The sequence below is a fragment of the Drosophila ficusphila genome, unplaced genomic scaffold (assembly GCF_018152265.1).
Source record: "Drosophila ficusphila isolate 14025-0441.05 unplaced genomic scaffold, ASM1815226v1 contig_414, whole genome shotgun sequence".
Classification (NCBI taxonomy): domain Eukaryota; kingdom Metazoa; phylum Arthropoda; class Insecta; order Diptera; family Drosophilidae; genus Drosophila; species Drosophila ficusphila.
The window spans coordinates 20596511-20611660 of record NW_025064328.1 but is presented as its reverse complement, the minus strand read 5'-3'; the positions used below and the strand labels follow the sequence as shown (position 1 = coordinate 20611660).

General features: G+C 39.8%; 1 protein-coding gene across 2 annotated transcripts; it reads left to right on the top strand.

Annotated features, from left to right (window-relative positions):
* The first annotated feature begins 830 nt into the window (after positions 1-830).
* On the top strand, positions 831-8377 carry LOC108086367. Of its 2 annotated transcripts, XM_017183269.2 has the most exons (4): positions 831-1875; positions 2617-3219; positions 4778-6094; positions 8292-8377. In XM_017183269.2, exons 1-3 carry the CDS (start codon positions 1094-1096, stop codon positions 4902-4904), a joined length of 1512 nt encoding a protein of 503 aa, XP_017038758.1. In that variant the 5' UTR covers positions 831-1093; the 3' UTR covers positions 4905-6094; positions 8292-8377. The 2 variants fall into 2 exon arrangements, with proteins under 2 accessions (XP_017038758.1, XP_017038759.1); XM_017183270.2 differs by lacking the exons at positions 4778-6094; positions 8292-8377 and adding an exon at positions 3278-3731 and having other exon boundaries at positions 834-1875.
* Positions 8378-15150: the final 6773 nt, after the last annotated feature.

The window sequence follows — 15150 nt, the reverse complement described above, 5'->3', positions numbered from 1 at the left end:
TCGATCTGATCAAAAACAACGGAGTAAGAATTTTTTATTTCATTCTCTTGTATGGGAGCTATCCGATATAGTCGGCCGATCCGGCTCGTTCCGATCTATATACTGCGTGCAACAACTACACAACTTTTGGAAAAGTTTCAGCGAGATATCTTTAAAACTGAGAGACTAGTTTACATAGAAACCGACAGACAGACAGACGGACAGACGTACAGACGGATTTGGATCCTGATCGTGATGCTGATCAAGAATATATATACTTTATGGGGTCTGAGGTGTCTCCTTCACTGCTTTGCAAACTTCTGACTGAAATTATAATACCCTTTTGCTCTGCAAGGGTATAAAAATCTATATAGAAATTACGGAAATATAATGATTACCTCGTTGTTTTTCATCAAACAATCATGATTTTTGGAACATAGAGTTTTTTAATGAGTCTAGAGTTTCAAATTAAATTTCATCAAAATCGGACGATTATATCATATAGCTGTCATATGAACAATATGGAATTTGAAAATCCTTTTTAAAACTGTCACACAGTGTAACTCGTTTTGACGTCTTTAGGGTCGATTTTATTCTCAGTGTACCATAGGCCTTTTTGTCTGTAAATCCGTCACGTCCTACCGATACATACATACTTGCATATAGGCAGGGACTGGGAGTAACGAAGAAGAGGAAAGAAAATAAGTAAAGTGTGGTCTAGCATCCCCGACCTGTAACGGGGGTGAGTGCGCGAGGGTGCCTTTAGTGTTTTATGTCCGTGTACACCAATACAGCTACAACAAGATGCATCTTCAGTGGTTGGTGGTTCGATATTGGATATTAGCAACGGAAACGTCGGCCTTAGCAGAGACACGAAGCAAGAGATGTTAAAACATGAGAGAATCAAAAAGTAGCAGAGACCGAAAACATGATAACAAAAATCAGTTTTCGGTTTTACTCGGTCTAGTAAGGTTGTACTGCCGCCATTTCGTCATCTAAAAATCGAGGCTCAATAAAGCCAAGTGATCTTGTGTTTATTTAGAAGGGTGGATTAACTCTAGAAAAATTCTGATTTAGTGGAACAGCCTTTTGCGTCTCGCACTTTACCATTGCTATGTCTTCAACACCCCCCTCCAGGGTGGTCATTGAAAATGGATCAATGCTGGGCGCAATGGGACAAGAGGTTTCCAGCTCAAGACCTCTGCTTTGGCTGAAGGACTCCCCGGTACCAGAAGTTTTACCGAAAATCATTATAAGTTCATGCCAAAGCAGCAGTAATCTCCATAGCGTGAATGATATAAATATCCGTGAATTAAGAAGCTCCCAGGAAACCAGAACCCCGAAACATAACGCCAGCAAAGAAGATGTACACGCAGAAAATGAGATGCTGCTCGATGGCAGGCAACAAGGACCCGACTCTGAGTGCGAGCTCGAACAGTTTTTCCCTAATCGCACCACGTCGCAGACTTACATTCTCGAATCCAGTGCATACTGCGTTTCTCCGAATACCACGCCTCTCACACTAGATCTTTTCAACTCCAGCTGTTCGCGAGCAGACTCCGAGTCACGGCCGGAAAAGCGACTGCACCGCAAGTCCCTTAAATCCGGCACTAAGTGCTCTTCAACCTCGGTCCTGATCCCAGCTCGATCATTACTGTCATCAGAAAACGTATTTCCGCCCCATTATACGGCCATTTTCCTGGACAATTGCCTTCACCCTAACGAGAGTTCAGAATCTGTAAGTGGCCAGGCTCTGACTGGCAATGCTGGAACCAGCGCTGACCCGACGCGGTACATACAGTACCATCAGTACTGTCGATCGCGACCCCCCCTGGAAAGTGTGGGGTTCAGAAGCGCGCACCAGAGCCAGTCCCATATAGTTAGCCATGCTCCCAGGTACCCTTAATTTTAATTAAAAGACGAAAGCTCCTTATGCATGAAAATATATTACTGTTTCATTTTCATTAAAGCAATCAATATTTTTTTAATGTTGAAAAAATTTTTAACTATTGATGGATACCTGATACTTAATTTACTACATTTTAAAATTGCATGTAGTATAGAGAACATAATATAGAGAACATTCAACTTTATTTGCATTTAGATTTACTATATAACACACATTTTCTTTTAATTTTTTAATGGTGTGTACATGAACACGATTTCTGATAGTGTTTTGATCACATTCTGCTACCTTCAGAGGGTATTATAATTTAAAAATACTCTTGCAGTCGTTACAAATCTATAGTAAAAGATTTTACGTCAAATAATAAAAATTAAATCTATCGCTCGACCTTATAAAAAAGGATTAAAAACATTTGATGATGGATGAAGTAGCCAAGTAAAAAAGAAGAATAAGCTTTTTCAGATATACACATGTTTAGGGCTGTGTCAAAATTGTAATATTTTTTACTATAAGCCGTTTATCATTATAACAATATTCACGTTCACTCAAAATCAGATTGGGTTATTTTTTGTGCCCAGCAAAATGGCTATGCAAAATGGCAGCTGTGTCAAAACTTTAAACAATTATGCGATGAGTTACAAGCGATTTATATCTACCTGCCAAGGTTTAAAGAAATGCATTCAGGTAGATGTAAAAAGGATTTTCATTATTTCTGGGTTTCTCATTTTTAGAACGCTATTGGACGTGGCTGTACCCCTGACCAGCAATAACGCAGACGCTGGAAACTACATGGCCAGAGCCAGCATTCACTTACCTGTAGTCTCTGTGTCGAGTAGCAACCTAACTAGGAGACATGGAACTCAAAAATGTTTTGGACGTCCTTCGCTTCCCTTTGTGATTGGCATATTTGCTCTTGGTGGTGTGGCGTGCACCCTTGGAGGCATTGTGCTTGGCAGCACAGGACTCATTGAGCACTCTACTCAATATATAAGTGCTGCTCTATTGATGATTGGCATCGGAGTGTCACTCTTAGTGATTTCGGGAGCAATCTGGAGGTTAAGTTTACCTGACGATATTGACGATTGTCCGTGCTCAAGGCGCTTAGAAACTTGCCGCAACTGTAGTGGTCCTTATTGCCACAACCGGGTCGTTCCCAGCAGCTACCTATATCCCGAGTTCCTCAATCGACCGCCGCCACCATCCTATCTGACATCGCTCAACGAGTATGCTTTATTCTACCACCATAGTACTCATCCGGTTGCGGCCGCTGCATCTCACACCTGTATGGAACTGAACACGCCCCCACCGCTTTACCGTTCGACGTACTCCCTAAAGTAAGCATATCGAAATTAGTTGTAGTTAACCTTAGAATCTTATTTACCATTATTACAGTACCTCAGCAACAAGTGGTCCTTCTGCAGGATTTTCTTTCTCACACACAATCGATATTCCGTCAGATGATGGGCAGACAGCCAGTTGCCATATAGAGAATGTTAGCCAGATATGATTAAGGAGATAAATATTGACGAAGCACCTGAGAACTGACTAGACTAAACTTCTAAATTGTAGCTGCCAAACTAATTAAATTTCCCCCTTCTATTTTTGAGTATATAGAAACAATTACAATTAGTTTTTATTGCCAAGAATTGAACACATAATGAAGTATGTCACAAAGGCCTAAAATTACCTGGATATTTAGACATTTAAGTATACAGTTTTTATTTAAATATAGTATAAAACTTAATTTTAGTCAATACAAATTGTCCTGTATCGTCCAATAATCGGGTCAAAACACTCAAATAAGTCCATCAAGCCGCCAGAAGTCCAGAAAATAAATATTTATAATTGGTAATATATATTATAAATGGTTGCTTATCAATATAAATTTTAATTTTAGTCAGAAGTATGCAACGCGGTGAAGGAGACACCTCAGACCCCATAAAGTATATAAATTAAAAGTACTTGGTCAGGAATCAGTTGTGATGGTGGCTCATGGATGTCAGGGGTGTCCGTAGCTGGCCGCACCGTATAATTGTATAATTGGAGGTTGTAGGGGAGACCGCCGCCCTTCGTCATTAAACAATTTGTGGATGCGGGTAGGTGACCGTCGTTGGCCACACTGAGTGTCTATAAACGAAGGGAGGGTCCGCCAGGTAACAGGATCTCTATTAATAACCGAATTTACGCTGAGAGGGAACTGTCCTCTTTTAACTACTAGCCTTAAGCAGAGTAGAGTAATGATAATATTTAACGATCGGCGTCGGAGTAATGCTTATGAGCAATGGATCTTTATTCCGACAAGTTAAAAACAGAACTGAACACAATTCTTTTACCTAAACCTAACATATGGTAAGTCGGAAAATCATAGCGGCCATGCAAATATGCTGTGTTTGCCGGCTATGCACGAGCATCCAGTCAAATGCTGTGTCAGCGATTTGGCCGTTGGTCGTCGACTCTGTCTGGCTAACTTCAATTATATATTCTTGATCAGTAATTTCCTAATTTGGTTCACTGGACCCTCTTATTTACAACAACCAATGGATTACTGGCCAAAGGACAAACGAGGTCAGATAGATCCCGAAGTAGTCTCATGTCAGAAACGTAAGGCAGCATTCGTGGCAAAAATATATGACAATCCCTTGCTCAACTTAGTCGAAAACACTAGCTCTCATCTTCGTTGCATTCGTTTCGTAGCATGGATACTTTGGTTCGCATATTGATCACGAAAAATAGTATCATTTGATACAACCTTTCCGTCGCCAACAGAACTGAATCGAGCATTCCACTGCATTATTTGGAATCTACAAGGGCAGTCATTTTCTCAGGAGCTTCGATCTTTACACAGAGGTGAAGAAGTTCGTACACAACTAATGTTTTTAACCTCTTTTCTAGGCACCATAGATGGATGTCCGCTAATAAAGGTCGGTGGCAGGCTACAACAATCGAATCTACCAGAATCCCAAATACACCCAATCTTGCTCAGCAGCAAGGACGAGTTCGTTCGGTCCGAAGGCATTAGTTGCTATCATTCGACTTCGTTTCTGGATTGTAAATGCTCGAGATGCAGCCAGACGCGTTGTTAGATCGTGCAAACATTGTGTTCATTATAAGCCACAGCTGCAGCGATAAATTATGGGAAATCTTCCGGTAGAGCGTCTACAAGTTTCAAAACCATTTGCACTTTGCTGGACCAGTCAACATATACATGCGCATAAGAGGAAAGGGCCCAACAAAGGGTTATATATGCATATTCGTATGCTTTGCGTCAAAGGCCGTCCATATCAAATTGGTTTCGGACCTTTCAACGGAAGCATTTATAGCGGCCCTAAAACGCATGATTGGGAGACGCGGACTACCAACCGATATATTTTGTGACAATGCCACAAATTTTGTTGGGGCTTGTAATAAATTAAAGGCTCTCCACGATTTTTTGTTTAAAACCGAAACTAAATCAGCTATTTCATCCTTTTGCTCAAACGAATTTATAAACTTTTGATTTATACCCCCCAGAGCTCCACATTTCTGAGGACTTTGGGAGGCCGCCGTGAAAAGTACAAAGGGACTATTAAATCGTTCTATCATAAACGCGCGCCTAGCCTTCGAAGAACGGTTTTTATCGACATCGAAGCGATCCTAAATTCGCGATCCATAACGCCACTATCATCCGACCCTAACGACTTGGAGGCCCTCACTTCGGGTCACTTCCTCGTAGGAAACTCCTTGCGTGCGTTGCCTGAAGACCCGCCTGAAGGCGAAAACATCGACAACTTGGAGCGTTGGAGAAGAGTCAGCGCAGTAAAGCAACACTTTTGACAGCACGAGTACGTAGCAGAGCTGCAGATTCGATCGAGCTGGAACAAGGTGATGGATAACGTGGCCATTGGAAGTATGGTCATCGTCCATGAAGACAACGTGGCTCCACAACGCTGGATAATGTGTCGAGTTGAAGCTACTATGTCAGGCAAGGATCGTCGAGTTAGAGTGGCTGACGTTCGCACATCCAAGGGCATCATCAGGCGTCCAATACATAAGCTGGCACTATTACCTGTCTGTTGAAATTCACGAGTGTAATTTCAATGGGGCCGGGATGTTGGATCATCGCAGAAACATCTCTATTAAAACTTATAATTAACTAGCAGACCCGGCCACGCGCTGCTGTAGCTAAAGTTATTGTTATATTACATTGAAGTATACAATTTAAGAAGAACGGTAGGTAAGGCAGATAGTCTTAAGTCTCTAACAGTAATATTTATTATTTTAAACTATAAATACTTTAAATTTCAATTTATTTTAGCACTAATCGGTGCACAATATTTTTGGTTTACCTGTCTTTAGCTAACACAAATAGATTTGTCGGTTTTCCAACACGTGAACATGCAACATATAGTATATATGAATCATGTGTTTAGTGACAACATCAAATAATTCTGGATCAACTAATGGGTCTGGAATTTCAGCTGAAATTATTTGATAGATTTCTTCTGGACGGATTTTATCTTCAAGCCAAATCAAAATGTGAGCATGAGGCAAACCTCGCTTTTGCCACTCAATCGTATACAGCCAACAACGTAGGATACCGAAAATTGAGAATTTATCAATAAAATCAATTAAGGATTTAAATTTTTGTTTAAACACGCGAGCAGTTATGTCATGACGATGAACTGCTTGTTGTCCTGATAATAATAAAGTTTCTATCTCTTCCCAATTCGGGTTACATGTAAATTAAATAGGTAAACAAATCCGGTCGGCCGTAATGACGTACGTAAGTCATCGCGTCTTGTATGTATTCCTGCATGTTTCGTGGACTGCCAATGTAGCTTGAAGGTAAAATAAAAGCATTACCGATGTCATTAGGATTTAAATTTCCGTCCGTAAGTGGATATATTCTTCTGATCGTAATTTAGCCTGGTTGAATCGAATGAATCGCAAGCGTTCGCTTTCAACCTTAGCATACATATCAACAATGTATTGATGGAATAGCTGACGATATCGAAGGATACAGTTGTCTTGATTTAGTCTAATCTTTATTCGGTGTGCGTAGTAGTTCATTGAGCTTACTTTTTTATTTCCATAATCACCTGAAAAAATAAAATGCAATACGAAATTAACATACATACAGTAAGAAAATAAATAGGTAATTGTCAAATTTACCGGTATTAGGATCAAACTGTTTGATGTTAAGGTGATATTCATCCTGTCCTTGCCAAAATATCAATGGATATTGTAGTGCATCATATGAACGGTGTAGATCCGAAATCGTACTGATAGTGTTGTCTTTCCGAGTCATTTTTATGGATCTTTTGTCAATTGGATCACCAACCATGATAACAGCAACCTCATCAATAATTGGAGCGTTGAATCTTCCAGCATGTTCACCTAATGGTACTTTATCGGCTTTTATAACGATTTGATAGTTGTCATTTTGCAATCGTGGCGAAACTCTTTTGATTTATTGAAGTAGTTGATTCTGATCTTCTTAAAAATTTTCCAGTAATATCACAATTGCTTCTTCCTCTGCTTGTTCAATGAAATTATACTGGCACCGAGTCGTTACGCGCTTCGGTCTACGTACGTGGTTGGCTATGCAAACACCAAAAATTAAAAAAGTAGAAATAATTGAATTTCACGCTATTTCGTTTACTACAAAATAAATTTAATTTATACCTTAACCTCAATAACACGTGGTAATCAGGCTATTGTCGGTTTAGCATAGCAGCAAAGTTGCCAACTCTACGTCTTTTTACGTAGATCTACGTACTTAAAGCCTTTCTTGCAAACCTACGAACTTCAGTCCCAGAATCTACGTATTTTCTATCAAAATTGTTCATAGCAGTGCCATCTATTGTTTACTTACTCAATCTAGTCGAAAAGTATGGACATCTATTAGATTCTTTTGGAGTTAACAGATAATTGTGACTTTCAATTAATTATAAACAAATAATTAGCAATAAAATAAAATTGCGACTTTAATTAAAGATCTAAGCTATCCTATCTCTCAAGTTGGACCAGACTGCTCATGGTACGCCAATTTAATTTAACATCGGTTAAGTAGTTTAGGAGCCCATCGCGGACAAACATCGTGACAGGAGATTTATATATATAAGATTACGATAAACCTTTTAAAATGTATTTAAATCTACATTCTTTGTATTCACCATTCTTGCATTCTTTGTATTCACCATTCTTGCATTCACCAAGTCGGCCGCTGCGCTGGCACGAAAATGGTCATTATTAAAAATTCGATCGTTTAGAGCACTCGCAATTCGCAACCTGAGTTTTTTTTTAATCAAATCGCTAAATCGACCTAATCACACCGCCCAAACACACCCCGGCAAGAAAACGCTCTTGTCCTTACAGTATCAAAGCATTCGTATTAATTTTTCAACAATTATTCGTTTATTTTTAGATTCTTCTGAAGCATGTTCTTCGTCACATATCCATCCGGAAATAGAAGAAAGCCAAGAACATACCTTATCGGATTTCCATCCAAAAATCGAGGAACCCCAAGTCAACGTTTCTTATATATCTGCAAATTGTAACATAATTTTATCAGATAGAGAAAAATTTGGTGGCAAATTAACTGAATGCGAACGAAAAATAATTTTTAAATTGGGTCCATTTAAGGCCAGGTTTCTCTAAAAAACGTACTTTTTTTTAAATTAATTTTATTTTTATAACAAAAAATGTTGAGTATTCAATTTTTTTTACATATGAAAGAATGTATATGAAATTACTTGAAAAATTTTAAAAATTTTTTTTTTTCAAAATGGCGGTTCTGAAAATGGCTGCTGAAACTTATCCGATTCGTAGATGAGTGACACGATTACTTGAAAAATAATTATCTGAAAGCAAAAACCAAAATGGTTTTGTATTCTGCATCGAAGTAGCTATGGCCTGAGCCAGATTGAAAAATTTTCCATGACAAAAAATGGCAGACTTTTGAATTTTTTTTAACCTTTTTTTCACTTTTAATAAATAATAATAACTTTTAAAAAAAAAAAATTCACTTTTTCAAAAATTTTTAGAGGAACCTGGCCTTAAACCACAAGGACCATTTCCAATAGTTTCAGAAAATAACCTACCTTTTTCGGCTTATTATTATTCATATTTCAATAAGGCAGGCATAGAAATTATAAGACCATGGTTAGTTATTCTAACGTTTTAAACAAACCGTATTGTCACTGCTGTTGGTTATTAGAAGATCGTCAAAACAAATCGTACTCCTCTGCTTGGGTTAACGGTCTTTCGGTTAGAAGCAATTTCACACAAACTATTCTTGACCATGAAAAGTCACAGCAAAATATTAGTGCCTCATTCTCTTATAATAAATGGTTGCAAGAAAGTACCATCGATACTCTATTGAAAAGTGAAATCGATAGAAAAATTACATTCTGGAGAGATGTACTGCATCGTATAATTAATGTTATAATTACTTTAGTATCTTGTAATCCACCTTTGAGAGGGCATGATTTTGATTCTGGAAATTTTATGGCAATTTCACGTCTGCTATCTAACTACTCCATGCTGCAACTTTAAAAGAACTTCTTTTAAAACCGAAAGGTGAAATAAATTATTTAATCCCTACGATTCAAAACGAAATTATTAGTTTGCTCAGAAATTGAAAAGGCTCCATTTCTGACAATAATTCTGGATACAACACAAGACTTGTCAAAAATTGACCAATTATCTGTAGTTTTTCGATATACATATCTCGGTAACAGAAAATGATGATAATGTGCCTAAAGAAATAAAAACCTGAGTCCTTTTTAGGATTTATAGAAGTAACCGATTGCAGTGCTGCAGTTCTGAAAACTGTCATTTTAAATTTGACTAAAGAATATGGAATTGATTTGACTAAATGTAGAGGACAGGGGTACGATGGAGCAAATGTCATGTCGGGTGTGTATGGAGGATTACAAACCCTAATAAAAGAGCATGCTCCAAATGCCGATTATGTTCATTGTGCTGCGCACGCTATAAACTTGGTTTTGAACGATGCTGCGAGACATGTTCGTGAAGTATCGACTTTTTTCGATAATTTAGAAAAAATATATACTTTTTTTGGCAATAGTATAAAACGCTGGGCTATGCTAAGTAACGATTCATCTGAAAAATATTTGATTACCCTGAAAAAGGTATGTCCTACCAGATGGTCTTCTAGGAACGACGCTTTATTAGCAGTAAAGAAAAATTTTTTACTAATCATGAAAACTTTGTACCATCTAATCTCAAATAAAAAAGATGAACGTGAAGAATGTAAAAGTATAATAAATATTTTTTTGGAGAGTTTTTATTTCTTATTGCTCGTTACATTTTTTCTTCACTATTTGAAATTATTAATCCTGTTTCTAAAGCTCTACAGCATGAAAATAATGACTTACAGAAGTATAGTATTTTATTAGGTAGGGGAATGTCGTCAGGGTTGGACAGTTGTCAGGGTCGGACACTTGCAATTTTTCAAATAAACCAACTATCGCCATCTGTGTGCGAATGTGGTATTAATTGTTTCCACTGTGGAAAACTTTTCATGCCAAGCCGCATCCCAGAACTGTTAATTTTCCTGTTTTGTTGACATAGTGTCGTGATAGTGACGAAAAAAGTATTAGAGAACGCGCAAAAAAAGTGGCATAATTCAGCGGAAAATATGCCATCCGCAGGGTTAGTTTAAAAATACGTTAAGTGGTTCCCCCTTAACGAAATCCTAAAAAAATTTTTTTCTAAATAAAGCGATTTGGTGGTTATCTTGTGCGATAGGGTTATGACTCATGTTGTCAGGGTCGGACACTTTTTGTTGTCAAGGTTGGACACCCTTGGTTTTTTCCCTTTTGTCAGAATATTTTAATTTTTCCAATGTTTTCTACAGTTATTCACTACAAAACATGTAAATACATTCAATGAAATAATTTTTTTCTATATTGTGAACAAATATACCTACATATTAATTAAAGAAATAGATTAAAGTTCTAAAAATAAAGTTTGAGTTGGATGAATAAATAAATTTGGTAACTAATTACTTGATTCAACAAAAAGTGAATTAATTAGTAAATAAGTAAAAAGCGACAAAAAATTCGGCACCAACCACTGCGAAATCAACAGGCACTACTGTTCAAAAACGAGGGCGTCCACCAAAAAAAAATGCAAAAAAAGGCCTCTTCTGATGAAGACGAAGAAGAGGACTTTTGCATAATATGCTTACAAACAATGCCACGAGACTTGAAACAACTCTGTTGCATGTAGAGAATGTAAAAGAGACGTTCACCTCAAGTGTGCCAAAATGACAAAAAGTTATTTTGTTTGTCCTAATTGCAAATCTGATTAATTTGTTTTTTCATACATGGTTGTAAAATTTGTTGTTCACAATAAAAAAGAGTCAAAAGACATAAAATACACCTGATCCAGGGATAATGTCCTCTTTTATTGCTTTTTTTCTGAAGTAGCAATTCAAGTGTCCAACCCTGACTACAGTGGCCAAGCCTGACTACATTTTTTTTTTTTTTTCATACTCGCCATTTCTATGTTTTTCATTTCACAACATAATGTTCATTTTCAGACATACCTTTTACCTTTACCTTTCAAACTATTTACGCAAATGATCTTTGTTCGGTCATGCCGCAGCCTAAATCAAACCACTAATTTCAAATCGTAACGTAAAACCAAATTCTCGATGTTCTCCCTTTATTTTGCTATTTGCCCTGCGCGGCAGCACTGTTTTGATTGTCATTGCTAACTACCTTTGCACTTGTTCGCTTATCGCTTCCTGGCATTAGTCCACGGCAAGCTTCATAACAGTTCGAATTTGTACACGCACATAGAAGGCACGATCGCTGATCGCCTGCCAAATCTCGGCTTTATATACTTTCGCGACTAAAACGGCACAGACAAATCGGTCTGCCTGCCCATCATACTTTCGTCTAAAGCACAGACAAATCGGTCTGCCTGCTAACCTACCCTTTCGCTGCAAAAGGCACAGACAAATCGGTCTGCCTGCCCAACATACCCTTTCGCTGAAAAATAGGCACAGACAATTCGGTCTGCCTGCCTAACTAAATCTACTACAACAAGCTAACTTTGTACATTTAAGGCCTTGGTGCCAGGTTAATAAATAAGTGCATATTTAAGTCGAAATCTGTGCGTTATTATTTTACTTGGGCACCACCAAAGGTAATGGTCTTTGAAAAAGCTCACTGACCCAACATTTTGGTGACCCCGACGTGATAGTGATACTGAAACAATAAAAATTCGAAAAATCGAACAAATAATTTTATTATTTTCGTTCGGTTTAAAGTTGGTGATCGCGCATATATGTATGTACATATGTACATAAACGCAAGCTGAAAACTTCGCTAGAGTCTCGTACACGCCCGCCCCCGCGCATCGTAAAGTGCATTTTCGTATTCGCTTTGTGCCATCGTTCCCGCTTTGAACGTTTTACAGCGGCGACAAAACGTTTGTGCGCGGGTTCATTGCCTACATTGCATATGCAATAGGCTTACACATAGATTCCGCTTCGTTTTCGCTGGCTTAGAATTTTGGCGCTAATCATTGCACAGTGGAACTCTTTTAGTGTGCAAGTGAAAAATTCTCGAACAATTAAAATCAAATTAATTAAAATGTCAACGAACCAAACTCTTTCTGCTCCAGTTGCGGGAGCAAAATATTTCAAGTTGAAGGCCGAGTCAATGCTTTCTAAAACGAAAGCCTTTGAGAAGGCCCTGACTGCCGACAAGCTCCAGGAAATGAGCGAGAAGGAATTGGAACTTCGTGTTCAACGCCTGGACGAGATCAAGACTGCCTTTTGCCAGATCCACGACAGACTTGAGCAGCTGGACTTTGATGAAATTGGTAGTGTGGTGCGCGATGACTTCGAGGAGCTTTTCATCTCAACAAAAACAAAATTGAATGTTGAATTGCGTAAGCGAAAAGGGACCAAGCGTCATAGCCCTTTGTACCCTGGCTCTCAGCCTTCGTCCGAGGTTCAGCGAGCTCCCGTGGCGGAACTAACCTTTTTATCCGTTCGAACGATGCATCAATTGGCGAGTGATGAGAAGAGAGGGCAATCAACACAGGAGGTTCTCGAAATCAACGACGTCCGTGATCAAATTCCTGACTTGGAAAAGGAAACATTTCGGAAGATAGACGATAGCAGCAACAAGACGCTCGGTCTTGCCTGTGACCCTGTAGCGGATGTTTCTCGTTTTTCCCTTTCTTCCATACAGGTCTCTCCAAAGCCATCTGCCAAGGCCAAAATCTTTCTGCAACAAGTCTGGAGAGAAAGGTTGAAGTGTGATAAGAGCTCTCCTGTTGTCCTGTTGCCATCTGACATGGGTCGTACCCATCAAATGGAGATTCTTCGACGTGCGTTGGATCCAGATGCTGATGGCGAACGAGAGGTGCATCTACTTTTTCAAAGTCTCGTGTGGCACCTCTTACGGTTTCCAAATTGGAGTTCTGCACTGCCATGATACTAGCCCAGCTGATGCGGGACGTACGCAACATGGATATCTTCGATTGCCCGTTTTATTGCTGGTCGGATTCCGCTGTAGCTTTATCATGGATAAGCGATGAGCCTTCACGTTTCCAAGTATTCATTGCTAATCGAATTTCTTTAATTCAAGAGCTATCCGGTGGCATGAATTGGCGCTATGTACCGATTGACTGCAATCCAGCCGACATCTTTTCAAGAAGTGCTTCCCCGAGAGAGCTTCTGGAATCTGCCCTTTGGTTCAGAGGCCCAGCGTTTCTTCTCAAGAATCAGCGCGATTGGCCTGAATCTTGTTTACCTGTGATGACTCCTCCCGAGTTCAGAAAGCGCATTTTGGTTGGCGTCTCTACCAAAGTGGATCTACCCTTAAAACGCAATCTCGTGAACTCCTGTCAAAAGATGACCCACACTTTCGGATTCGAATACAAATTTGCACACCGTAAAAGACGACCTGGTTTTGCCGTCAAACATGTCAAGATGGGCACTCAGATGCTCATCAGATGTATCCAAATGAGCAACCTGGCTGATGACTACTGGAGACTGCATTCTAAGCAGCAAATTTCATCATCCAGCCCGTTGTCCTCTCTATTGCCATTCATCGATAGCTTCGGTCTGATGCGAGTTGGTGGCCGTCTACAGAATTCGTCCTTGGATTACAATGCGCAGCATCCTGTCATACTACCACGCCAGCATCCAGTTACACGTGCCATTATACTGGACTTGCATCGGAGAAACTTGCATTCTGGTCCACGAGCTCGGCTCGCTCACATGCGCCTTCAGTTTTGGCCAATAGGTGGCCGGAAAACAGTGTCAGCTGCAGCGTCCAAATGCGTCATTTGCTTTCGTGCCAAACCACAGCTTTCTCAACACATAATCGCTGACTTGCCCAAGGGTCGTGTAAACGCCACGTCTACGTCCATGGTTACTGGTCTGGACTTCTGCGGTCCATTTTATTACAAAACCGGAGTTCGAAACAAGGTGCCTGTGAAAACGTACATCTGCGTTTTCATCTTTTTCGCGACGAAAGCGATCCATCTGGAGCTTGTCCAGGATCTTTCGACACCAACATTTTTGGGAGCACTGAAGCGGCTTATTTTCACCAGAGGCAAACCTGTCCGAATATGGTCGGATAATGCCACGAACTTCGTTGGAGCCAAGACCGAGCTAGCTGAGCTGAAGAATCTGTTCTTATCGAGCCCCCACATTCGAGCGTTTGAAGAATTCTGCCTGGAAGATTCGATTGAGTGGCGTTTTTTTTCCCCTCGTTCACCTCACTTTGGAGGTCTCTGGGAGGCTGCAGTAAAAACGGCCAAATTTCATTTCTACCGTTCTGTTGGCCCATCGTTATTATCGTTCGAATTGCGCACTCTCATTTGCCACATTGCGGCGATTTTAAACTCACGGCCTTTACTCCCTCTTTCAGAGAATCCGGCAGATCTTGAGGCGCTAACTCCTGCACACTTTCTTGGCACAGTTCCACTGGTGTTGTACTCTGAGCCTGACGTCACAAAGCTGAACTTCAACCGTTTGGACCGCTGGCAGAGAATTTCCTACTTCCAACAAATCTTCTGGTCACGGTGTCGTGAAGAGTACTTGACCCTGTTAGAGCAACGGTCAAAGTGGCGCACTCCCAAACCTGTGCTACAAATCAACGAGGTCGTCTTCACTCTGCCTCCATTTAAATGGCCATTAGCCAGGATCATGGAATTGGTGCCTGGATCTAATGGAGTTGCTCGTGTGGCTCGAATCTCTCGAAGGGCTGTCCGCAAGCTGTGCGTGCTGC

Coding starts and splice junctions, on each gene's coding strand:
- LOC108086367 (XM_017183269.2), top strand. CDS start 1,094: ATGTCTTCAACACCCCCCTCCAGGGTGGTCATTGAAAATGGATCAATG. Junction 1,876..2,616: donor ATAGTTAGCCATGCTCCCAG/GTACCCTTAATT, acceptor TCTCATTTTTAG/AACGCTATTGGACGTGGCTG. Junction 3,220..4,777: donor CGTTCGACGTACTCCCTAAA/GTAAGCATATCG, acceptor CCTCTTTTCTAG/GCACCATAGATGGATGTCCG.